This window comes from Apodemus sylvaticus, chromosome 15 (genome assembly GCF_947179515.1).
Source record: "Apodemus sylvaticus chromosome 15, mApoSyl1.1, whole genome shotgun sequence".
Taxonomy (NCBI): domain Eukaryota; kingdom Metazoa; phylum Chordata; class Mammalia; order Rodentia; family Muridae; genus Apodemus; species Apodemus sylvaticus.
In genome coordinates this window covers 77,718,642-77,743,397 of record NC_067486.1, presented here as the reverse complement: position 1 = coordinate 77,743,397, position 24,756 = coordinate 77,718,642, and the positions used below count along the sequence as shown (strand labels likewise).

General features: G+C 41.2%; 2 protein-coding genes and 5 non-coding genes across 11 annotated transcripts; 6 read left to right on the top strand and 1 right to left on the bottom strand.

Annotated features, from left to right (window-relative positions):
* Nucleotides 1-1,006: 1,006 nt before the first annotated feature.
* Eif4a2 (eukaryotic translation initiation factor 4A2) lies at nucleotides 1,007-7,195 on the top strand. 5 transcript variants are annotated; one of them, XR_007973469.1, is made up of 12 exons: nucleotides 1,023-1,112; nucleotides 1,851-1,899; nucleotides 1,987-2,119; nucleotides 2,393-2,532; nucleotides 3,261-3,429; nucleotides 3,516-3,625; nucleotides 3,897-4,040; nucleotides 4,402-4,539; nucleotides 4,764-4,853; nucleotides 5,075-5,154; nucleotides 5,605-5,711; nucleotides 6,419-6,517. XR_007973469.1 is itself a non-coding variant. In XM_052158085.1 (11 exons), exons 1-11 carry the CDS (start codon nucleotides 1,084-1,086, stop codon nucleotides 6,561-6,563), a joined length of 1,224 nt encoding a protein of 407 aa, XP_052014045.1. In that variant the 5' UTR covers nucleotides 1,007-1,083; the 3' UTR covers nucleotides 6,564-7,195. The 5 variants fall into 5 exon arrangements, 3 of the variants coding, with proteins under 3 accessions (XP_052014045.1, XP_052014044.1, XP_052014046.1); XR_007973468.1 differs by having other exon boundaries at nucleotides 5,605-5,715; XM_052158085.1 differs by lacking the exon at nucleotides 5,605-5,711 and having other exon boundaries at nucleotides 1,007-1,112; nucleotides 1,854-1,899; nucleotides 6,419-7,195.
* Nucleotides 2,222-2,295, top strand: LOC127666427 (small nucleolar RNA SNORD2). Its single transcript, XR_007973625.1, has one exon. It is a non-coding gene; the product is annotated as a small nucleolar RNA SNORD2 (small nucleolar RNA).
* LOC127666469 (small nucleolar RNA SNORA63) lies at nucleotides 3,661-3,785 on the top strand. Its single transcript, XR_007973660.1, has one exon. It is a non-coding gene; the product is annotated as a small nucleolar RNA SNORA63 (small nucleolar RNA).
* On the top strand, nucleotides 4,074-4,252 carry LOC127666426 (small nucleolar RNA SNORA81). Its single transcript, XR_007973624.1, has one exon. It is a non-coding gene; the product is annotated as a small nucleolar RNA SNORA81 (small nucleolar RNA).
* Nucleotides 4,577-4,705, top strand: LOC127666467 (small nucleolar RNA SNORA63). The gene has a single exon (XR_007973659.1). It is a non-coding gene; the product is annotated as a small nucleolar RNA SNORA63 (small nucleolar RNA).
* LOC127666473 (small nucleolar RNA SNORA4) lies at nucleotides 4,880-5,016 on the top strand. Its single transcript, XR_007973664.1, has one exon. It is a non-coding gene; the product is annotated as a small nucleolar RNA SNORA4 (small nucleolar RNA).
* On the bottom strand, nucleotides 6,765-23,243 carry Rfc4 (replication factor C subunit 4). The gene is made up of 11 exons (XM_052158087.1): nucleotides 23,171-23,243; nucleotides 22,885-23,026; nucleotides 20,209-20,287; nucleotides 14,260-14,339; nucleotides 11,003-11,122; nucleotides 8,538-8,681; nucleotides 8,209-8,329; nucleotides 7,837-7,962; nucleotides 7,675-7,755; nucleotides 7,437-7,553; nucleotides 6,765-7,360 (listed from the first exon to the last, which is right to left on the bottom strand). Exons 2-11 carry the CDS (start codon nucleotides 23,013-23,015, stop codon nucleotides 7,265-7,267), a joined length of 1,095 nt encoding a protein of 364 aa, XP_052014047.1. The 5' UTR covers nucleotides 23,016-23,026; nucleotides 23,171-23,243; the 3' UTR covers nucleotides 6,765-7,264.
* Nucleotides 23,244-24,756: the final 1,513 nt, after the last annotated feature.

The following is a 24,756-nucleotide window of genomic DNA, read 5'->3' as shown; positions in this document are numbered from 1 at the left end:
ATTAAATATCTTCTTACATTTTTAGCAAGGGGCTCGAGTTGTGGCTGACTTGAAACGTGTAGGCCTATGCAGCCATGCAAGTTCATCACTACGAACTGTATCGTCTCAATTTTAGTAAGGCAGCATTAGACGATTAAAATAGTTTTTTGTTTTGTTTTACCAGAAGAGACAATCAGCTCTCAAAGTGCTAGGGCTGAGTTTGCCAGAAGCACCCATTTACATTCGGTATTACACAGAATGACAGACAGGTCCTTTGCAAAAGTTGGTAGTGGTTCTATCAATCATTTCTCACACGTTAGGTTGAAATAATTAACATAATTTTTGAAACCAGAGCTAAAGACGACCGACCAGAAAGACATGAAAATCGAACCACCCCCCAACGGACATCGGTTAATAATACTACACACTGTGCTTCTCGTCTTACAAAATATAACTGCAAACTGGATTTCCTAGGATGTGCTGGGTGGCCGACATTTTCCGTGGCAGGGGTTTCACACGTTCCAGATCTGAACGGATATTAAATGGCTGGGCGAAATGCCAGGTAGCCCTTTACTGTCACGTTAAACAGCAGTGAGAACGGGGCGGGCCGATTCCGTTCCGGCGCGGAACGCCGCGGCCCGGCCCAAGGGCACGCTGACGCGCACGTAGCCCGGAGCTGCGTCCTGGAGACGCCGCCCGCCAGCGAACAGCGCCACCGGCTTCCGCCCTAGGCGCCCCTCGGCTCCGCCGGCCTCTGCGGCAGGGCCGCGGAAACCCCGTAGGAGCAGGGCGGCCGAGGAGCGCGGCGCGCGGTCGCGCTGCTGCAATATTCTTCCGCCGAAAACAAAGAGTCCCAGACCCACTCCCGATTCATGGATCTCCTGGAACGCTGTAATACCAAGTAATAGTGAAATGTGGATTTTATCATCGACTCCCTTAGGGCTTCACCTCCGGTAACAAACTCCAGGAGTTCAATTTTGTGGCTTCCGAAAGGGGGATAAGAAAATTCCTCCGCGAGAAACGGGTTCCGGCCGCGAGCCTATAAAAAACGGGCGGCGCCATCCGGCTGTCTTTTCAGTCGGGCGCTGAGTGGGTTTTCGGATCATGTCTGGTGGCTCCGCGGATTATAACAGGTACGGCGCTCCTGGGGCGGCCGGTGGCCTGTAGTGAAGGTCACTAGGACCGGCGTTGAGGTGGGTGGCTTGGCGGCCACCATGCAGGTAGGCGGGCTTTTTCTTAGGGCACACAGTCTCCTTGTGCCCTTCGAGAAGCTTCCATGATGGTAGGGCTCCAGATGTTGGGGAGATGGGACGGATACAAGAACGGAGTATTAGGATGCCCTTCCTTAGGACACATTGTGACATCTTGGCCGCTGCCCCTCCCGGGCGGAACATGGCAAGCGGAGCCGTGGCGCAGTCTGCTTAGGGCAGGGTAGCCGGGTCCCGAAGGCTTATTTGCGGCCAGTGGCGCGAGCTGGGGTTCTTAGGGTTCTGTCGGGGTGGGAGACGGGACGGCCAGAGGACGATCACCCTGGACCGTAAACGGGGCGGCGGGCCGTTGGCATGGTCCTGCCTGGGCCTTTCGGCGTCAATCACGCCGGCTTGCGCAGAGTTAGGGGCGGAGCTCGGCGCGCGGAGCACTCGCGAGAGCTTCGCTTTCCAAACGGGAGAGCTGGTCCTAGGGCACTAAGTAAAGGGGCGTCGGACCCTTAGCCACTGGGGAGAGCGAACGGTGCTTACCTGCAAGGCCACCGTTTTTGAGGCATTTACAGTAGACCACACGTGCGCGGAGGGGAATAGGGCACAGGGTGGAAAGGCCTCTGAAGGGTCTCAGTGGCTTGGAAGTAGGGCTGACTGCAGTGTTCTTGTCAGCAGAGAACATGGCGGCCCAGAGGGAATGGACCCCGATGGTGTCATCGAGGTAAGAAATGGGTGTGGACGTTAAAGGTTTGGGAAGGTACATTTTTTTTCCCACCATCATACTCATAGTTTTATTATTAACTTACAGAGCAACTGGAATGAAATTGTTGATAACTTTGATGATATGAATTTAAAGGAGTCCCTTCTTCGAGGCATCTATGCTTATGGTTTTGAGAAACCTTCAGCTATTCAGCAGAGAGCTATTATCCCTTGTATTAAAGGTAAAATTCCATTGCCATTTAGGATGAATGGTCTGCAAATACTTGGACCGTAAAAGGGAAAGTAACCTTTGGGGAAGTACTAGCACCTGTTTGTATTCCTTAAAGTGAAATGATGGCAAAAAAATCATCTTTCGGGACTGACCTGAAATGAAGAGAATACTCTCTGCTGATCACTTATGTGGGCATAACTTATGTTCCAACTGGAATACATGGTGTATAGTAGAAGTAACGATTTGATGTGGGATCGGTAAATATGTATCCTACTTTTTTTAGGGTATGATGTGATTGCTCAAGCTCAGTCAGGTACTGGCAAGACAGCCACATTTGCTATTTCCATCCTGCAACAGTTGGAGATTGAGTTCAAGGAGACCCAAGCACTAGTATTGGCCCCCACCAGAGAACTGGCTCAACAGGTATTGATAGTGTAGTTCAAAAAACTGCTTGCGTGTTGCATAGGTTTCAGGTTTCACAACTGTGAAGAATTTAAAATTAAAACTTATAAATTGTCCTAGTCCTATGAGAGCCCCCATTTTAATTGTCCATGCATGCAGGGAGTTTTTGTTGAATGCTAAGCAGGAAATGGGTATTATAGGTAAGACTTTAGGGCTTGAGTGCACCTCAACAGTTGAACCCATAGGTTTCCCAGAGGGTGGATTAGATCTGTACCCATTTAAAAGTTTGGAATGCAGTTGTGCAACATGAAAACTGCAGTGACATGTTAAACATTTGACTGTCTCAGTAGTTTGTGATGCATCTGTTGCATGCTCTGTTTTCAAAGCACTGCTATATTGGCTTTGAAGTAACTTCCTGATGAAGCTGCAAGCTTTATTCAGGTCAAGATTATAAGGCTCAGTGCCTTGTGGGAAAAGATACCCAACATTAGCCCTTACAGAAAGCATTTTCACTACACAGTGGAGAATCTAGAAATTTTTTGCTTCCTAGATGGTGGTTGAGGCAACAGGGTCCCCAGTTTAAAAAGATGAGGGAGCATTAAGTAGTTCAAGAATGAATTTTAAGCTTGAAGTTAGTAAGTTTTGTGCTGTGCATGCATAAAAGCTGTTTGCATATATGATAGTGCAATTATGCCTTTAGTCTTAAACCTTAGTTTTACAGAATGATGACAAAAATTTTTGGCTTTTAGATCCAAAAGGTAATTTTGGCTCTTGGAGATTATATGGGAGCAACTTGTCATGCTTGCATTGGAGGAACAAATGTTCGAAATGAAATGCAGAAGTTGCAGGCTGAAGCCCCTCATATTGTTGTTGGTACTCCAGGGAGAGTGTTTGACATGCTGAACAGAAGATACCTGTGTAAGTAGTGACTTTTAAAGGTCCTTTCTTACTATCAAAAGGGTTGTGAGAACTTTTGAGATGCAGTATGACTTTCTTATTAACAGCTCCAAAATGGATCAAAATGTTTGTTTTGGATGAAGCAGATGAAATGTTGAGCCGAGGGTTTAAGGATCAGATCTATGAGATTTTCCAAAAATTAAATACAAGCATTCAGGTAAAGTTTGTTTCTACTCATTTGGGTTTGGTTTCATGCAGGTACAGTTACAATAAAACTGAAGTGTTCTATTGTCGTTCCCCCTGCTTAAAGCAATTGATACATTACTATCTCTGCCTAGCTCTACCATAGTAAGGCAGAGACGCTTGGTTTCAAACATTTTTTCCCTGTAATATTTGCTAAGATTATACAAACTAAACAGATAAAGACATATTTTATACAGATAAAAAGTACTTTACTTTATACAGATAAAGTATTTCTTTTTTTAAAGGTTGTGTTGCTTTCTGCCACAATGCCAACTGATGTGCTAGAAGTGACCAAGAAATTCATGAGAGATCCAATTCGAATTCTGGTGAAGAAGGAAGAATTGACCCTTGAAGGAATTAAACAATTTTATATTAATGTTGAGCGAGAGGTAATTTTGTCTTATTAAATACAAGATTGTTTCACCTTCTTGTATAAGCACTGTGCTAAAATTGCAGAAACTAGGATTTTATCTTGGTTTTTGTAATAATGCTAGCAGAGTACACACAAGAAGAAGAGTAACTCGCACTGGATTCTAAAGACTGGGGTGGACCTCTTTCTTAATGTCCAGTGTCCTGTGTCATAAGATTCGGTGCAATAAGTCTTTAGACAAGCAATTCTCAACTTTTGGGGGTGGCACATAGATACTACCTTTATGTCTCAACAATTACAAAGTAACAACAAATTTAGAGAAACACTGCTTTAGTTTTGTTAAGTAAAAATCATGGTAATTTTTGAATTTTCTTTTTTAGGAGTGGAAGCTGGACACTCTTTGTGACTTGTATGAGACTTTGACTATCACACAAGCAGTTATTTTTCTCAATACAAGGCGCAAGGTGGACTGGCTCACAGAGAAAATGCATGCCAGGGACTTCACAGTTTCTGCTCTGGTAAGAGTTGGATTTAGTAATGTTAATTATAGCCAGTAAGCAGGATTTAACTACAATATGGCTGCTCAGTGCTGTGTTGTCGTTCCCCCTGCTCAGAATAATTGTTTCTTAACTATACCTGTCTGCTATCCACCTGTAGCAGCCAGGGACGCTTGGTCTCAAACATGATAGAAATTAAACATAACCTGAATAGAGATTCTTGATTTGAGTTGTTGCATTTGCAGCATGGTGACATGGACCAGAAGGAAAGAGATGTCATCATGAGAGAATTCCGATCAGGGTCAAGCCGTGTTCTGATCACTACTGACTTGTTGGTGAGTTGCTATTTTTGTGTTTATTAGTACCAAAAGCTAGATTTGTGGGGAAGGTTTTATCAATCTTCACCAATACAAGCTATTTGGGAGAATAAGTAAGACCACACTCCACAGTGGGCTATACCACTTCCGTATGGTTCATTACTATATTGTGGCCTACATAGATTACAGGGATGTCTAGGTTTTTTTAATTAGGATATTGAACAACCTCTTTATTTCAGGCTCGTGGAATTGACGTGCAACAGGTGTCCTTGGTTATAAACTATGATCTACCTACCAATCGTGAAAACTATATTCACAGGTGAGGAGAAAGCATCTCCAATATTCGTATTGGAGAAGTAAATTCAAACATTTTTCTACGGTGTTTTGTTGTATACAAGGTACTGGCAAATCAGGGAATAGATGGCAGTAAAAAGGCATAGTAATTTACTAAGGTCTAAAATTGTATTTGGGAAGATTGGTCAGAACAAAGTGGGAAAACTTGTAATGTGGCCAAGGTTGTGTACACACATGCAGATGAGGTTGCTTTAGATTTTCTTGGTCTTGGCTTATGTTTTGAGCCTTACTAGTGATTTTCTTGTGTCCATGTGCTTTTTTTCTTGGCGATTGATTCTATACAGTTGGGATTTTCTTGGTGTTGCTGGTAGCATTTTGAGTGATTCCCTGGTTTAGTTATAGTGGCTTTTATCCCTAAATAAATTGAATTGTACTTTGTTATATGATGTAAAAAAAGACTTTTTAAAAAATACAGGAGTCGATAGCGGCAGTTGATGACGAGATGGCACTCAGAAACGGCGTTGACGTAATTTAGGACGTGGAATCATAAGCGAAACAGCACACTGTTTGAATAAAGAGCGAGTCGGTATTTATATTTGATTTTCTTTTGTCATGATTATTTGATATTTTAAGTTGTTCCAGCCCAAGGCATTTTGTATATTAGCATTTCTGATAGGGAGCATTAGGTGTGGTTTGTATTGTCTGGTACTTGTAGGAAGGTAGAGAGCTGTTTTGGAGGTAACACGTTTGAGTAATTTGAGTATATAACGTGTGAAAAGAAGCTGAGCAAAAAGCAGTGATAAGTTTGGGTTACCATACCAAATACATGCTTTCACACTGGAAAAAAGTAAGTTTTAGAAAATAGTTAACCTTGCAGCATTTGTATTTACAGTTCCAGAAGTGCGTCGAAATGGATTGTATAACTGTTTTCTTTTATTCCTGGTGTTTACATTTGTCCCAGGCTGACAACTGCTCCTGGCTGGCCCACTTTGGTATGGGCTTTAATTTCACCCCAAACACAATACTGTCATCTGCTTTATTGTAATGCTCAAGGCGCCTATCTCATTTTGCAGCCAGACAAGCCTTGAATTCTTTTGGCACTATCTGCAAAGGAAGATGTTTTTCCACCTCTGGATATTGGTTTTATCAGCTAGTGCTCCACTTAAAGCACAAACTATAACCTTGATAAGTAAACAGCAGCTGATGGTTAACAAGTGGATCGTCATATTCAGTAGCTTTAAATAGTACTAAAGCAACTTACTGACTCTTGGTTTCTTTCTCTTACACAGAATTGGCAGAGGGGGTCGATTTGGGAGGAAAGGTGTGGCTATAAACTTTGTTACTGAAGAAGACAAGAGGATTCTTCGTGACATTGAGACTTTCTACAATACTACAGTGGAGGAAATGCCCATGAATGTGGCTGACCTAATTTAATTCCTGGGATGAGATAGTTTTGAATGCAGTGCTCGCTGTTGCTGACTAGGCGATCACAACGTGCATTGTGCTTCTTTGAGAATATTTGAATCTTGTCTCAATGCTCATAACGGATCACAAATACAGATTCTGATAGCAAAGCGACTTTAGTCCTGAGCTCTTGTGAGGAAAGGCATTGGCTTTATCCTCTTTAGAGTTAGACTGTTGGGGGTGGGTATAAAAAGATGGGGTCTGTAAAATCTTTTTTTCTTAGAAATTCATTTACTAGTTATGTAGAAATGGTTGTATTAGATGTTCTCTATCATTTAATAATATACTTGTGGACTAAAAGATATAAGTGCTGTATAAAATCAGCCAATTATGTTAAACTAGCATATCTGCCTTTATTGTGTTTGTCATTAGCCTGACTAGAAAGGCCTTTAAATGATTTTTTTAGAGAAAATTTGAATGCATTTTGTTGGTATTGTATTTATTCAATAAAGTATTTAATTAGTGCTAAGTGTGAACTGGACCCTGTTGCTAAGCCTCAGCAAGCAATCATCCTAGGTAGGGTTAAACCCCCCAGTAAAATTGCCATATTGCACATGTCTTAATGAAGTTTGAATGTTAAATAAAATTGTATATTCACTTTATAGGTGGTTTGCTCTTTTATTTCTATTTGTAAGGTGGTTTCATCATACAGGTTAAATCTGTTAGCATATTTAACAATTCTGAGTTAGTTGCTGCATCACAGTTGCACATAGGCTCATCAACTGCAGGTGTTCATCTGCACCATCTGCTAAGCACTTGTCCACTTCCTGCAAAAGGAAATAAAAATTACCAAAGCAAACCAGAAAAAGCTTAAACTTTTGAAGTTGAGGTATGTATACTTACGGCAAGTTTTTCTGTAATGATGGACTTCTGTTTGTCAGACAGATTCTCATTTTCTATAATTGCATCATGAAGTTGGTTGACAAGCTGAGTAGCTGCATGCCCATCATCTATTAGGTTCTGAAACAGTTTAGGATTTTAGGGGTGCAATCAAGTGGGCTTTGCCTCTACCCAGAGTTTTGCCCGAGAATCCCCTGGCAAGTGCTGGGACTTACTAGCCAGTAGCCATAAATATTTGTACCTTTACCACAGCTTCTAGTTTGTCAAAAGAGCCACTGTGACATGCAGTGAATACTCCATCGATGGTTGTAGATGGTATTACCTGGAATAAGCATTAAAAGTTAGGACAAGGTCTCTAGCTTGAAGGACTGTAAAAAGCCAGAAGAGTTTGTAGTGTACTTGCCCCAGCAATGTCTGTGATCACATCTTCCGAGACTTCTTTTCCACCTGTTAGTCGAGTAGCACTTTGAAGAAATGTAATGGCTTTCCGTAAATCTCCTTCTGATATTTTAACAAGATAAGCTATTTCCTGAAGAGAAAATTTGGAAGAAAATTGAGCAGACACAATTGGTTAAATTTCCCAGAACCCACAGTGCAAGGATTGTAAGCCTACATAAAATCACATTAGGATACAAAGTGTCATGTTTACTTAACAATGCATGTGTGTGGAATCTTGTGTTTTAACTGTTGCTCAGGTTTGAGCATGGTTTTCAAGACCTCTCTAATCATAAAAAGGATTAGTATAAAACTAACCACCATAAAAATTAGTAATTACCTCATTGCCAATTTTGACATTTTCCTTCTCTGCAATATCCAGTAGTCGCTTCTGTTGAATTTTATCTGACAGAGGCTTGAAGCGGAATTTTGAACATCTAGAAGTGAGGGGTTCAATTATTCTGAAAAAGATTGAAAGAACTATGACGTATTTCAAAGCATAGAAAGGAGACTCTAGATGTTCTCACCACAAATCCAAGTTGAAAGATGAAGTTACTTTGATTTATTACACATGTATGTGTGTGTAGATGTAAACTGGTATCCCATAACTACATTACTATGCACAATTTTAAAAAGGCTGTTTAGTCTGTCTTCAGGGTGTATACATACCGACTGACATAGTTACAGATGAGGCAGAATCTGGTTGTTTTAGACTCTTTTTCCATAGTACGTCTTAAAGCTGCCTGAGCAGCTGAGGTCATAGAATCGGCTTCATCCAGAATTACAATCTTAAAGGGAGGACATGGCTTCCCACTAAATCAGAAACAAAGGCAGAATTACAATCTTAAAGGAAGGACATGGCTTCCCACTAAATCAGAAACAAAAGGAGTTGAACTTCATTAAGTATCTTTGCTGAGATACAACATAGTTTATTTTTGGTATGTGGTAATCCATAACTCTTGGTCATACATAACTGTAGTTTACTTTAGAGCTCTACGTATGGCATGCCTGTGGAGGGAACAGTGACAAACTCTCGAGTTGGCTTTCTCTTCCCACCAGTCCATGGGTTCTAGATAATAATCTCAGGTTGTTAGGCTTTTAAGGCAAGGACATTTCCCCTCTGAATCATCTCTAAATCTATATTGTTTAATTTATAAAATGATACAGTGAGAAATTACAATGAGATTTAACAACCTTAACATTACTATTTTTGTGCTTTAAGGTTAAGAAGAGAAAGGGGGAATACTGCAGCAGTTCAAGTTGACACCCAGACGAGTGATTTATGTCCTAGACAAGTTAGAATGACATTGTTTCTCCAAGCTACTCAAAGATTGGTGTGCAATCTAAAATACATTCCTCTAAAGTTTTCAGACCACAGCCATAGGTACAGAAGATTGGCTGAGGAGGAACCTACGGTATTCAAGAACTGTAAAGCCACTGCCAAGTTCTAGTGTAGACTCTTCACCTCAAAAAGCAGTTTTGTGGGTTCTTATTTTCTGAACATTGATTGTGTTTCATTTTTATCCCTATATCATGTTTCTTTAAAAAGCTGAATTTTGTTTTTGGTTTCTACTGTTCATTTAGTCAGTCCAGGATAACTTTTTTTTTTTTTTTTTTTTTTTTTTTTTTTTGGTTTTTTGAGACAGGGTTTCTCTGTATAATCCTGGCTGTCCTGGAACTCACTCTGTAGACCAGGATGGCCTCGAACTCAGAAATCCACCTGCCTCTGCCTCCCGAGTGCTGGGATTAAAGGCGTGCGCCACCACTGCCCAGCAGTCCAGGATAATTTTATGATATTCAGCAAACTACTAGAGGCATTTCAATGCTTCTCAGTCTTTATGCTGCCAGGCTGTTTCTGATGTATTGTAAGACCCCCCCCCCAAAAAAACCCGGGGCGCCCCAGCACCCCACGCCTCGGAAAGCGACATCCAAATCACTCGCGAGAAACGGTCTTGATGCAATAGCATGAGGATTTCTTTCATTCCAGAATTCTGGGTTCCACAGCTGTATACCATGCAAGGTTAGAGGACTGTGGACCCCGAGAGCAGAATTGCGACAGCTTTTATAAGTTTACAACAAAGCCCAAGAATCACAAACCAATTATTCCTTAGCATTGAGAGCCTGAGTAGTGTGGACCAATCAATTTGTACCACTCTATAATTTTTAGACCAATTAGTTTAAATTATTGGCGCCCCGTGCCCAGTGGACCAATTAGTTTCCTATTGGAGTCTATAGCTGCGTGAACTCCTGGATAGGGATAATGCCGTAAGCAGTTTACAGAAGCAAGATAAGCTTAGCCCATTACCAGTAACCTTGTGGGGCCAGAATCACCTACCTATTCAAGGCCATTTTGTCTAGCTCTTAAAGAGCGGGCTCTGGACTGTGACCTTTTACCTAGTTTCTAACAAAAAGCACAAAGCAAAAGCTGGAGTTAGGCTGTATTATTTTTTATCCTTTCAGTATGATATCACTGCATGGGGCTCTAGCTGACACCAATGCTTTCAATGTAACAACAAAGGGAGGGAGGGAGGGGCCATGCCCTAACTACCCAGCCAGGGAGCAGCAGAGCCAGCAGGATTTGGCTCTCATAGCAAGGGCACATGCTGAGGGAGATCCAGACTGCAGTAGCATTAGCATCTTGCAGGGCCTGGCTGCATGAGGAGCAGTGATGCTAAATCGCTGCCCTTCCACTTCCCAGCCTCCCCACTCAGTCTAGTATAAGGGCTTCTCACTGCCAACTCAGAATTTGTCTTAACTCTGGTTTGTGTTAAACATGGAATCTGAGACTGGTAATATAAAGAAACGTTAATTTATTTCTCGGTTCTAGATATTAGGAAGCCCAAGATGGTAAAATCTTACCTGTTGAGGATTTTCTAGTCAAACCACTATGAAGGAAACAATATGCCCAGTGTGGAAAGCAGGGTGTGTCATCTGATAAAGACACCGGAAGGGCTTTCCTTCCTAACTTCTAATCAAGTTATCGCACCCAAACGCCTGACCTCTAAATAGCATTCACACATAAACTTGGGAATTAAATTTCCAATACTTGACTGAAGGCCAAATTAAAACCACAGCCTGTATTTAAAGCAAATATAATGAACTATAATATGGAGAGGAAAAGGCAAGTTACTTACTCTGAACGACTTCCTGATACAGTTAACTGAGCAAAATTTTTCACTTTCTCTCGGACTACTTGTATTCCACGTTCATCAGATGCATTTAACTCAAGGACTCTTAATCGAAAGAGTTCGGGCCTATTTAAAAATGAAAAGTATTATGAAACGTCATACAGCACTAAGTAACCCAAGTGCTGATGCTGTGTAGTTTAGAGCCCACCCGTAAAAGGCATGTCACACACATGTTCTTTCTTTGCAGAGCTATGCATTTAACATTTTGGCTAAAAACCTAGAGGCCAGGCATGATGGCCAACACTTTTAATCCCAGCACCTGGGAAGCAAAGACAACCGGATCTGGGATCTCTGTGCCTTCAAGGCCAGTCTAGTCTATATATAGTGAGACCCTGTCTAAAAAAACAAACAAATAAATAACAACAAATACTATAGCTAACAAACATTTAAATTATTTCTCAGTTTTGTGTAATAAACTTTTTCTATTAAAACAATTGTAACATTCCTTAGATAATTTACTTATTCTTCAATTGTTAAACATCTATCCAGTTTAACATATTTTGACTTCTTCCCATAGAATAGCTTGCTATAAGGAAAGTTGCTAGATTAAAACATGAATAGGTAGGTTGCACATGGCAAAGAATCTGACTCAGGGCCTTACGCGTTAGGCGTTAGGTGAATGCTCTACCTACTGCTGAGCTATACCTCATCCCTAAATATGAACTTTTTATAAAAGATGGACTCACATAGTCAAGCTAGATTAGAACCCTCTATGTAGCCCATGGTGGTTCAAACTTGCAATTCTCTTATTTCCATTTTTTTAGTGCAGGATTTATAGGTATTCAACATCAATCACACTTGGCATATAAACAATTTTTAAATGAATATGTAAAATAATATGGCACAATAGAGTCTGAGAAATACAAAGAATAAAATTATGCTCGAGAAAACTTGTTTCAAAATTCTCTCTAGTGCATGTACTTTTTTCATTTGGAAATGGTTTTTCTATGAAGCCCAAACTGGCCTCAAATATGAAATTAATTTTGATGGGATTATAGGAGTGTCCCACCATGCTTGCTTCAAATGCCTGTGTGTGTGTGTGTGTGTGTGTGTGTGTGTGTGTGAGCCCAAGGATGCCAGAGGTTGTTTTGGATCCCCTAGAGCTGATATGAGCTACATGATTGATCTGAACTTTGATCCTTTGATACCTTTGATAAAGCTGAGCTATATCTCTAAGTCAATGGTTTAGTTTATTCTTTAAGTCACATGTACAACTAAGTATGATATTTACAAGTAAAGTAAATTCTTTAAGAATCTCACTGCTGGGCATGTGGTGGTGCAATGCCATTAGTTCCAGCACTTGGGGGACAAAGGCAAGTGAATCTTTGTAAGTTTGAGGTCAACCTGGTCTACAGAGTGAGTTCCAGGAAAGCCAGGGCTACACAGAGAAACCCTGTCTTAAAAAAACAAAGCAAGCAAACAAAAGGAATAGTACTAACCTTACTTTGGAAACTGTTTCCACGTCGCCCAGGTTGGCCTTGGACTCATGGTCCCACCAGCCTTAGCTTTCTGAATGTTACAAGTATGTACAATGACTGGCCATGAACATAATTTTTAAAGTATAGTAAGAACATATATAAAGTAGGTCCGTGACCCCTTCCAAAATAAAAATGCTGCCGAATTTTGTTAAAATTACACCACTAGGTCAGTTCAGCTTGAATCTGTGAGTCATGGAATAAAAGCTCTGAGAAGCAAAGATCTCTCTTACACAAGACTATCAGGCTTGGAACAGCTTTTCCCCCTTTCAAATGGTTAGAAAATCTTAAAAGAAACTACATTTAGGAATCATACAATTCAAAATCTAAAACAGTCAAGGCAGTAAACATGGGAAGAGGGATCTAAGCATGATCACAGAAGATTTTCTAATGTACCTAAAATTACACTCAATAACTACTCAACTGTGCCCATGTTCAGATGACCTAAGGAAAGGACAAGGAATGTGGCCTGGCCACTAAAGACAGGGCTGAGGAGGCACATGCCAAGTGCTTCACATAAAGCCACATGTGAATCATTCAGAGGACATGACTTTGGGCCCCCAAATTAAAATAATGAAATCACAAGTCTTTGCTACGTATAAACAAGGTTTTGAATGCTCAAGAGAGGTAGAAATGGATTCATTCAGGGAAGAGTAAAATGGGACCATGGGGATCTAATTAATTTTGGGGGGGGGATGTTTCAAGGTAAGGTTTCTCTGTGTAGCCTTGGCTATCCTGGAACTCCTTCTGTAGACTAGGCTAGCCTTGAATTAAAATCCTCCTGCTTCTGCTGGGATTAAAGGTGTATGTCCAAGACAGAACCATGGGAACAAAGAAAACCAGCAATAAAGCCAACAAGCACCCCATGGAGAGAAAGTAGGTAGCAGGAAACAGCACCAAAATATTGTTTGCTTTATGAGTGCGTTTACATACACCTGAGTGCAGGTATCCATGGAGGTAAGGGGAAAGAGGTATGGGATTAGCTGGAGTTACAACATGGTTGTTCAGCATGGTTGCTGGGAACTGAACTTGGTTCCTCTGGAAGGTCAGAAAGCCCTCTTATCCCCTATATTATCTCTTCAACCTCTGGTGAATAGCCTTAACCATTGATTCTAACATCATCTCTTTTTGTTCTAAAGATTTCTTTTTATTTATGTGTGTTTCTATGTGAGTACATGCTATGTGTATTCAGGTATCCTCATAGGCAAGATGGTGTCTGATGCCCTGGGACTGGAGCTACAGGCATTTGTAACTCTGGCCCTCTGGAAGATAAGAAAGCTCTCTTAAGCCCTAAGCCAGCTCTTCAGCCTTTGGTGTATAGTCTTTAAAAAAGAAGTTGACCGACTGTGGTGGTTTGAATAAAAGTGAACCCCCACGGACTCATTTATCTGAATATTAGCCACCTGGGAATGGCATTATTGGAAAAGAATGAGGAGGAATGGCCTTCTTGGAGGAAGTGTGTCACTGGGATGGGCTTTGAGGTTTCAGAAGCACGTGCCAGGCCTCAGTGCGCTCTTGTCTGCTGCCCCCGCCTATGGATCACAATGTAGCTCTCAGCTACATCTATGGCATCGTGCTTGCCTGTGCCATGCTCCCTACATGATGCTAACCCTCAGAAACTGTAAGCCAGCCCCAGCTAAATGTGTTCTTTTATAATTGTTGTCTTGTTTATAGTGTCTCTTCTCAGAAATAGAGTAGTGACTAAGACACCCACCAGTGTCAACTTACCCAAAGAGCTCTCTAGCTGCTGCCAAAATGGTGGAAGTTTTGCCAGTTCCAGGTGGCCCATAGAATAAGAGATTAGGAAGCTGCAGAAATTAAATTTTAATGTTTGTAATTATATGCTGTTACAAATAGATGAAGCTGAGAATACCCAACCATCTGTAGAATAACATAGTAACTTTTCTAATAGAGAATACACACGTCTAAAGATTTTTTAATATAAATGGTATCACTTATTATGATTTAAAGTTCTAAACATACCCTTGAACATGCTAATGTAATTGTAAATGACCTTGATGATCTCAAACTCCTGACCTCCTATGTCCACTTAGAGTTTCAGGCCACTATTCCCTGATAACCATTAAGTTCTAATTCAGGCAGGCGAATCCTAAAGGTAGGAAAGTAGCTGACGGTTTGACTTCTGCCAAATGCTGCCCTTCTTGTTCATTCAGGCTTTACTCATGACTCAACCAGGTGCCACTCTGGGCGCTAACTTAAAAGCTTTCACAGGCTTCATACTCCACTTGGAAAACAGTAACAAAACTCAAGCTCTTACAATGACTTCTGATAAGAAAGAACTTTTCCTTCTGAATGTCTGTACTTCTCAATCTGGACTCTGGTTCCATTCTTCATGTCATTTCAAGACTACACATTGCAAGGTGGAGACTTATCTAACATCCATTCTAAAGTGGCTCTGCTTTTATTCATTATTTTTGCTGCACTTGTTTTAATTAGCAGTTATTAAGTGCTTAAACAGTTGAGTTTAATTACAAAAGACATGCTTACCTCACTAGATCACTTAAAAAGGTGAAAAACATTTTGTTTACAGCTGGGAGTAATGGTGCATGCTTTAATTTAGCATTCGGGAGGTAGAGACCGGCAGATCTCTTGAGTTTGATGTAGAACAGCCAGGGTTACACAGAGTAACCGTGAAGGAAGGAAGGACGGAAGGAAGGACGGAAGGAAGGAAGGAAGGAAGGAAGGAAGGAAGGAAGGAAGGAAGGAAGGAAGGAAGGAAGGAAGACATATGCATATGACTACTTTAACAACATATAGTTTAAGAAAATGCTATGAGACTTTCAAATAAAAATCAAGGCACCTTATGTAATAATATTAACTTGACAGGTTCTAGGTTCACAAACCTGTGGACATGTCCTTGAGGAATACCTTTAGGAAAGTGTTTCCTCAGGGTCAGCCCAGAAGACACACAGAGGTCTAGGTAAGTGAGGCTACGTGTTCAACTGGAAATAAAACTTAACATCATATAAATGGTACTAGTTTTACAGACATGAAAGATGCAATAGGAAGACTGGAGAGATGGCTCAGTGGTTAAGAGGATGTCTTAGGGTTTCTATTCCTGCACAAACATCATGACCAAGAGTTGGGGAGGAAAGGGTTTATTCAGCTTACACTTCTGCATTGCTGTTCATCACAAAAGGAATTCAGGACTGGAACTCAAGCAGGTCAGGAAGCAGGAGCTGATGCAGAGGCCATGGAGAGATGTTCCTTACTGGCTTGCTTCCCCTGGCTTGCTCAGCATGCTCTTTTATAGAACCCAAGAGCACCAGCCCAAAGGTGGTACCACCCACAAGGGGCCCTCCCCCACTTTATCACTAATTGAGAAAATGCCCCACAGTTGGATCTCATGGAGGCACTTCCCCAACTGAAGCTCCTTTCTCTGTGATATCTCCAGCCTGTGTCAAGTTGATACACAAAACCAGCCAGTACAGAGGACTTGAGTGTTCTTCCAGAGGTCCTGAGTTCAAGTCCCAGCAATTACATGGTTACTCACAAGTATCTGTAATGGGATTTAATTCCCCCTTTTAGTGTGCATGGAGACAGAGCACTCATATACATGAATACATAAATCTTTTTTAAAATGTAAGAATAAAGTCAGTGCTTATTCAAGGTTCAAAGTGCAGCTGAGGTCACTGACCGAGCTATCTGTGAAAGGCAGAAGCTGCAAAGGAGACTCTTAGGATGCGGGAGAGGCCAAGATCGTAGAGTGTCTGCTGAGGAGCTGGTCTAACACAAAGACTATGTGTGCTGCAGGTGGCAGAGCTGGAGGGATGGGGCTACCTAAGTCCTTTGATGTAGAGTCTCAAGTGTAAGCCTGGATAGCTATCCTACTGGGTTTAAGATATTCATCTACTCTTTCCTTGCTATGACCTTTCTACCCTCTGGGGATAGAGGTGTTCATTCTGTGCAACTGTATATTATTATATAACTTAGCTTTGATTTTAAGGGACTCACAATTTAGAAACTGAGTCCCAGGAGAATCTCTGCCCTTATACTTTTAAACAGTTTTTACCACTGTTAAAGACTGAGAATTTTTTAAATTGTTTTGACTATATTTTGCATTATGAGTCAGCTATCAGCCTAGGGGGACAAAGATGAGAATATAATAGTTTAAAGGTTTTATGTTTGAATGTCATGTTCACAAGGGAGAGAGAGACCTGTGATGATAGCACTAATGTATATTTGACACGAGATAAACCTCAGAGCACTAGGGAGCCAGGGATTGAACACTGGCATTCACCTCTCTGTCTCTTCTTTTTCTTGTTTAAATTCATTTTTATGGTCATTGGTGTTTTGCCTGCATATATGTCTATGTGATGGTGTCAGAAACCCTGGAACTAGAGTTACAGATCGGTGTGAGCTGCCATGTGGGTGCTGGGAATTGAACCCAGGTACTCTGGAAGAGCAGCCAGTGCTCTTAACCACTGAGCCATCTGCTTCTTGAGCGTAAATGCAGTGTGACCAGCTTCCTCAAGTTCCCACTGCCATGCCTTCTCTATCCTGTACTGTGAGCCATCATAAATCCTAAGTTATATTTTGTCGCAGCAATGTACAAAGTAATTAGCATACTATACCAGGTCCCATAGTTTTTCAGATAATAATTATTTTAATCTGACTCAGTATTTTTTTTTTTTAAGATTTATTTATTGTTTATATGTTAAGTATACTGTAGCTGTCTTCAGATATACCAGAAGAGGGTGCCAGATCTCATTACGGATGGTTGTAAACCACCATGTGGTTGCTGGGGTTTGAACTCAGGACCTTCAGAACTGCAGTCAGTGCTCTTAACCACCGAGTCATCCCTCCAGCTCCTGACTCAGTATTTGTAATGATCAACCCAGGTAACTATAATACATTTTGACTCTTTAAGATAAAAGTAAAATTCTTCTTTTAAAATGTTTCTAATTCATATTTATTAGTTATATATTAGATAATGGGTTTTTATATGTGTGTGTATCTCATGTTTTTAGCCTCATTACCTTTTACTTTCTTTCAAGAGACAGGGTTTCTCTATGTAGCCCTGGATGTCCAAGAACTAGCTCTGTAGACCAGGCTATCTCAAACCCACAGAAATCCACCTGCCTCTTCCTCCTGGGATTAAAGGCATGTACCATCACCATGTGGAGGGTTTGTAATTTTTTAAGTTTAATAGTTTTATTTATGATTTTCCTCAGTGTCTCAGGGAACCCTCAAAAGCTCCAGGATATTTCTAGTCCAGGTGCTAATATAAATAAATGTGAGGAGTGTCAAGACTGAGGTACACTAGATTGCCCTCCTCCCCTTTCCCTGACTCTGGATACAATCTAAACAGCTACCCTCTCTTCAGATTACTTAATTTTTATACTATATAAACTGATCTCAGAAAAAAAACAAAAAACAAACAAATAATTATAGTTCAACTTTAAAATATTTGAAAGGACTTTAATTCTTTAAGAAAAAAAAATCACTATAAATTTAGTCAGAAATGAGGTGAAAAATATCAAACAAGACCTTTTCTTTCTTCTGCAGCACGGGGGAGCAAACTTAAGGCCTCTATTTGCTATTTAAATAATGTTTCTACATGCTATTTAAGTATCTACCAGTAGGCCAGGGTGGTGGTGTTGCATAAAAGACAGATCTCTGAGTTGAGATCACCCTGGTCTAAAGAATGAGTTCTAAGACTAAAGAGAAACTCTGTCTCAAAACACAAAACAAAACCAACCAACCAAAACCAAACCACCAGTAAGATCCATGACTTTCTTTGTTTTATTTCGAGGCAGGGTTGTTTAAGTTGGCCAGACTGGCCTTGAATCCTCCTTCCTTAACTCCCTGAATAGCTAAGGCTATACCTACACCAACAGATCAAGCTAAATAAAAAGAGGTTAACAAATGCTGTACTAGGTGATAGTTTTATGCTTGCCCAGAATTGTTAGAGTTTATAATCTGCTACTGCCAATTAAAATTGTATACTATTGTAATATTAAAAATTAAGTGGCTATTTGGATCAAATCAAAATGAATACGGGAATGGATTTTAAAGTTTTATAACTTGATTTTTTTTTCTTAATGTATAGTATAGTACATATTGAGCATCCCTAACTAGAATTCCCAAATCCAAAATATTTTGAACATTAGTATGATGCCACAAATTCATCATTACCCTGAACATTTTTTCCCCACTTTATTATCCTTTAACCCAACACTAAAAAGAGGCAGGCAGATATCTGAGTTTGAGGCCAGGCTGTTCTACTTATTGAGTTCCAGAACTGTCAGGACTACATTGAAAGACACTGACACAAAAAGTCAAAGAAACAAACAAAAAAGAAGTGCAAGAAAAAAAAAAAAAGATGCCAGCAATGGTGTGATCCAAACCTACACTGCCTGCGGGGCAGGTACAACTTTGTTTTTGATCCTCAATTCCTCAATTCTTATGTCACAGTGAAAAACTCAGGGCATGGGTATAAGGCATACAACACAGATGAATTCTGTGTTGATGGGGGTGGGTCTCATTTAAAATATACTTAATCTGGATCCTATGTAAATGCTATGGCTTGGGTTAAATGTCTCCCCACAGGCCAGTCTATATACTACGCTGATGAGCCTGTGGTACCAATGGTACTATAACTTCTGAACTGTAAGCCCAAACAAATTTTCCCACTTAAGTTGTGTGTATCGGACATTTTGTCAAAAAGATGCAAAGTCGCATAACCTAGAAAAAAATTCCAAAATCTGAAAATACACAATCTAAAATCCAAAACCTTTCGTTCCAATCATTTGGAAAAGCGATATTCCTCACCCTGTATGGTAACTTCAGTAATAAATAATGGTAGCCCAAACCAAAAATCTCCAAAGGCATCCAGGGCTAGGAAATAAGATGTAAAGACTACTGACCACACTCCCTTCAGAGTCCCTTTCTTTAACTAAGCTCACACAGCACAGGGACACTTCTTCACATAGGACTGAAACCTGCTGACTCAGCTAGCTGTCCTGGCACTTGCCTGCCAGTTATACCATTTGGGAGGTAGAAACAGGAGGCTATCCTCAGCTATGCTGGGAATTCAAAGCTACTTGGGGTACATAAAACTCAATCTCAAAGTACTAAAGCAAACTAAACTGCTAATCCTTTAAATGGGTTTATGTTGTCTCTATACAAGTTATCCAGGAAACTTATCCTATGTATGGCAGGAAATGTAGTGCTCTAAGAATTAAATGCTTCATTTTAAAAATAAAGTTAGGTTAAAAAGAACATGCACCCACACATATACATGTTTCAGACCGGGTCTCCCGTGGTTGTCCTGGGATTTACTATATAGACCAGGTTGGCCTCTGCTCCCAGATATTAGAATTAAAGCCACATGACAATACACATAGTCAACTATGTATAGTTTAAAATCTGACTTGTTTTGATAACACTATCTGTAACTGGAACATGCTTATATCTACTTGGTTTACTTATTTGTCCTTTCTTCTCTAAAATAAAGGCTCATGGAGAAAGGGTCCTAACCTATCTTAGTCAGTGATCTTTACTTCAATACTACATAATAATGCCACAGAAAAGATGATTTGGCAAACTACTTACAGTTTTAAAAACAATATCAATGACTTATTGCACGTATTAAATATGGACAAGAGGCTAGTGTAGGAAAAGGAGAATGAATTTCCAACCCCATCTACTTACGTCAGCACCTTCTAAAGACTTTTTCAGCACTGCGACCACTTCCTCCTGGAAAGCAACTTCATCCACACACTTTGGACGGCTGAAGGACGGAAGGAAGCGGGTTATGGAACATGCTGTGGAGTCTCAAGAGCTCCTGCTGCTAAGACACCCATGATAGCACTCACATGCTACTTAGGAACTGAAGGAGCCAGAAACTCCATTTGTATTTTCATTGAGCAAATACATACTACTGGAATGAAATGATTTTTGCCTTTTACTTGACTGCATGATAAAATATTAAGCAGAATTTTATATATCACCAAGAACAAACTTAGAATTAAAGTGAACTGCATGCTTACCTCTTTAATCCCAGCAAGGGGAGACAGAGGTAAGTAGTTCTCTGAAATTGAGGCCAGCCTGGTCTACCTAATGTATTCCAGGACAGTCAGACCTTGTCTCAAAACAAAACAAAAACGAAAACAAAGAGGTGCACACTTGCCTACAAACGCTCTCTGGAGAAGCTCACGAAGCTGGTGTAAGGACAACCTAACAACTGGCAGCTACTTTGGTTTGAAATAAAAACAAACAAACAACCACACACTCTTTCTCAGCTAATACATTAAATGGTCAGTATCATTTTCCCCCTCTTTGAGACAGAATTTCTGTGTAGCCCTGATTGTTCGGGAACTTGCTCTGTAGACGAGGCTGGCCTTAAACTCAGACATCTGCTGAGCGCTAGAATTAAAGATATGTGCCACCAAGACTTGATCTTAAGTCATTTATTAGTAATTTTTATTTTTTGAGACAAATGTCTTACTATAAACCTCTGGCTAGCTTGTAACTCCCTATCTGGACCACAGACATCTGCTTGCCCCTCCCTCTTATATGCTACGACTAAAGGTGTGAGCCACCCATCATTAGTAATCTATATTTTTAGATTTTGTAATAATTTAGACTTAGCAATCTATATTAGTAATTTTGAGAGAAACTATGACAAAGTTGTCTTTCCAAACTTTATGACTGAGATTTCTACTTAGTAAATTAATAAACCATCCTTTTATTTTGAGAAAGTTTCACAGGGACTACGGACATAGCTTAGTGGATAAGAGCACCTGCTGCTCTTCTAGAAGACCTGGGCTCAATTCCCAGAGCCCACATGGTAGCTCACAGCCTACTATGTCCTACTATGTGCGACTATGGTATCTGGTGCCCTTTTCTAGCCTCTATGGGCAATTGGTACACACATGGTGCACAGATTATATATATAGGCCAAACACTCAAACACATGAACTAAAAACACTTCAATTTTTAAAATTTGGTGTGTGTGTGTGTTACACATACAGAGAATGTAAAGAGAACAGATATCAGAAGTCACTTCTCTTCTTCCACCTCGGTGTTCAGGGCTCAAACTCATGGTGTCAGGTTTCCACATCAAGTGTTTTTACCCACTGAGCCCTTTTACTGGCCCCAAATTCTTTGGTCCACACTTTCAGAATTAATCAGGTTGATACCGGTCAAGAATCACTGTGCGTGCTATAAAGGTCTGCAAGGATTAGACAGGTAACAATGAAAATGTCCACGGACGCATGACAGACATATGGTGATGTAAAGCTTCCCCAAAGGAGAAGCAGTAGATAAGTCAGAGCGGATGTGGGAGCTTATAGCCAGAGCTGTCCAACTGGAGAAGCTGAAAATCTAGAACCTCCCTTCCCCATGTCCTTGTTAATTAAAAAAACAAAACAAAACAAAAATCTAGTTTTGGAGTGGTGAGATGGCTCAGCAGGCAAAGGCACCTACTGCCAAGTCTGATGACCAAAGCTTAACATATGAAATACTCAGGGTAGCTGAGAACTTCCTCCACCCCTGAGTCAAAGCATGCTTGGTTTGGCATGCATCCTTCTTGCTCAACAATAACTTTTAGAAATATGAAAAAATATAGACTTATGGGCTGGAGTATAGAACAGTGGTAGAGTGCTTGCCTAGCAAGTAGCATGGTCAGTTCTCTAATAAAAAGTAAATCGAAACCCTAGATTAGGGTTAGGGAGATGGCCCAACAGGTGAGTTTGAGCTTTCAAAGCCTGATGATCTGAATGAATCTGACCAATAGAAGGAGTGTAACCACTTGCTTTGTTGGGTGGGACAACTATGGATGAGTTGGGGGCAGGAAGAGGGGTGATATACATGAAGTACTCATATTTGAGCTTCTCAATAAAATTGCAACAACCAAATAACACATGAGGGCCTGTTTGGCTTGTAAATAACATAAAAATTCTTGGTGATCACAGAGGTTACATCTAGCTAACAGTTATGGATACTTCTAGCATCATCTAGCAAATGACAATGTAGTGGTACTTCACTACTAAAACAACAACAACAACAACAAAAAGAAATCCAACAAATCACCATATAATGAAAGGATAAAATTTAGATTTCAGTAGAACTGTTTATAGCCAGCTCATAGAAACGTTGCTTCCTTCGTTTCTGTAGGACTTTAAAACTGTACACTTTATAAAAATCTTAGGTCTTCTATAAAATAAAAGAATTAAATCAACTACTGTATCAATCACTCCAAGGACCAAGACTTATCACCTAATGGTGATACCGCCCTCCACCCAAAGGTATGATCTAAGTACAGCAGTGTCCTCCTTAAGTCTAGAACTTATTATTTATTTTAACAAAAGCATAAGCAGTTCTTACTATTTTTCCACCCAAGGAACTGGTTTGACTTTCTTGGATTCTCCACTGCTTCCTGCAGTGGCAGGTGTCCCCCGGTCCTTGCTCAATGGTGGTTTGGTACTGACAGATGTGCCTTTCAGAAATGCCTGCATGGTTTCTTCTCCTGGGTGTAAGAAGAAAAAGAAGCCATTATGGGGCAGTTCCCCTTCAAAGGACCGCTAACTTTGTGCCTTGAGCGAAGGCAGAGGACACATCCCGGGACCGGTTCAGCCTGGAAAGGCTGAGAACACCCAGACCTGTTACTTACAGCCGTCGCCGTCCCCGGGTGCCGCGGTTCCCGCCACAGGACGGCGGCGAAAGGCAGGGCGGGAGCGCGCCGTGCAATGACGTCACTTCCGGCGCGGGTCAAAGGGACGCGCGCTACCTTGGCTTTTTGTGTGTAAGCGCGGCTCCTGGCTGCGTCTGGGCTGCTCCACGGAGGGTAGACTCCGCGGCCAGACCTCAGCCCGGCAGTCACTGCAGAGTGCGGTGGGGACGACGCGACCACGGGCCCGGCCTGAGGAGAAAGGCTCGAAGGACCGGGCCTAGGGCGGGTCCACGCTGGGAGAGGCTTTACTTAAGCAAGCGGCTTCTTGGGTTTACTGTCACCGTCAGTCTGCCCGAAGGTCGGAGCCGGGACGGTGCTCACTTGACCCTTCGTCGGAAGGAGACAACCTGCGGACTACTACGCCGCCCCCATATGCAAGGGCGTGCACGGGGCAAACCGTTTTTTAGAAGCCTGTGGCTAAAGAGAAGACTCAGCAGTTAGGAGCATTAGCTGTTTTTGTGGAGGACTTCGGTTTGATAACTTGGGTTTCGCTCACCATCTGGTGGCTCACAACTGGGAACTCCAGTTCAGGGGGTCCAACGCTCCCTTCAGGGCTGCAGGCCCCTGCACGCAAGCAGAATACTTAACAGGCACACAGCCCGGGGCAGATGTCTTTTTACAGTCAGTAAAATCAGCTTATTACAGGGAGGCGGGGAGGACCATTCACTATGGGCATCTTGTAATTTCTGAAACCCAAAGACTTTGGGTGGACCCAACGAAAGAAAGGATTTGAATATCTTTGTAGTATACAGCAACTGTCGTCAGACAGCTGTCTTGTGGAAGATTTACTAGTCCAAATGAGCTTCCAGTTCATAACCAGCGCAATAAGTTCATAGAGAAGCTATGTTTGCAGAGATGGTTGTCACACGAGTCCAACAGCAACAACTGCCCTAGTAACTGCATTGCTGGGAGCTGAACCTTCTATAGGAATGAACCAACCCTCAGGGGGTTCAACTAACCTTTGCCCTACAGTGGAAAAAATGGCATTGCTTCTACCAGAAGTAGAATTTGTCTAATTGTGCTCATTTTCTAGAACCAAAACTCTCAAAGTTCTGGGTTTCATCAGAAGCCTGTGTGGGATTTGGCAGAAGTACACTTTCAATCCTAAAATAGACCTATAAGGTCAGAATCTCTGGTTTCTGGGACTATGTATCATATAAGGTTTTTGGTTCCTCCAAACTCAGGTGAAAAAAATGTAATCAATCCCCAGTGTTGTCCTCAGTAATTCCAGAGTTAATGCTATAATAAAAGGTTTTGTTCTTTTCGTTTTTCATTCCCCCTTGAGGTTGTTCTGCAAGAGATCCTCACCAGATGGTGGCACTTTAAGGTTAAACCTCTGAGGTTTAAGAACTGGGATTCCAGATAGGGGCTGAAGAGATGGCTCAGCAGTTAAAAGCACAGACTTCCTTCCAGAGGTCTTGAGTTCCCAGAAACCACATGGTGGCTCACAACCATCTGTAATGGGATCCATTGCCCTCTTCTGGAGTGTCTGAAGATAGCTACAATGTACCCATATACATAAAATA

Excerpts from the sequence above, each read along its gene's own strand:
- Eif4a2 (XM_052158084.1), top strand. The coding sequence starts at position 1,084 with ATGTCTGGTGGCTCCGCGGATTATAACAG. Across the intron at positions 1,113-1,850 it reads GGCTCCGCGGATTATAACAG|CAGAGAACATGGCGGCCCAG; the intron begins GTACGGCGCTCC and ends TGTTCTTGTCAG. Across the intron at positions 3,430-3,515 it reads GCTGAACAGAAGATACCTGT|CTCCAAAATGGATCAAAATG; the intron begins GTAAGTAGTGAC and ends TCTTATTAACAG.
- Rfc4 (XM_052158087.1), bottom strand. The coding sequence starts at position 23,015 with ATGCAGGCATTTCTGAAAGGCACATCTGTCAGTACCAAACCACCATTG. Across the intron at positions 20,288-22,884 it reads GTTCCTTGGGTGGAAAAATA|CCGTCCAAAGTGTGTGGATG; the intron begins GTAAGAACTGCT and ends TCCGTCCTTCAG. Across the intron at positions 7,361-7,436 it reads TCATTACAGAAAAACTTGCC|GAAGTGGACAAGTGCTTAGC; the intron begins GTAAGTATACAT and ends TTCCTTTTGCAG.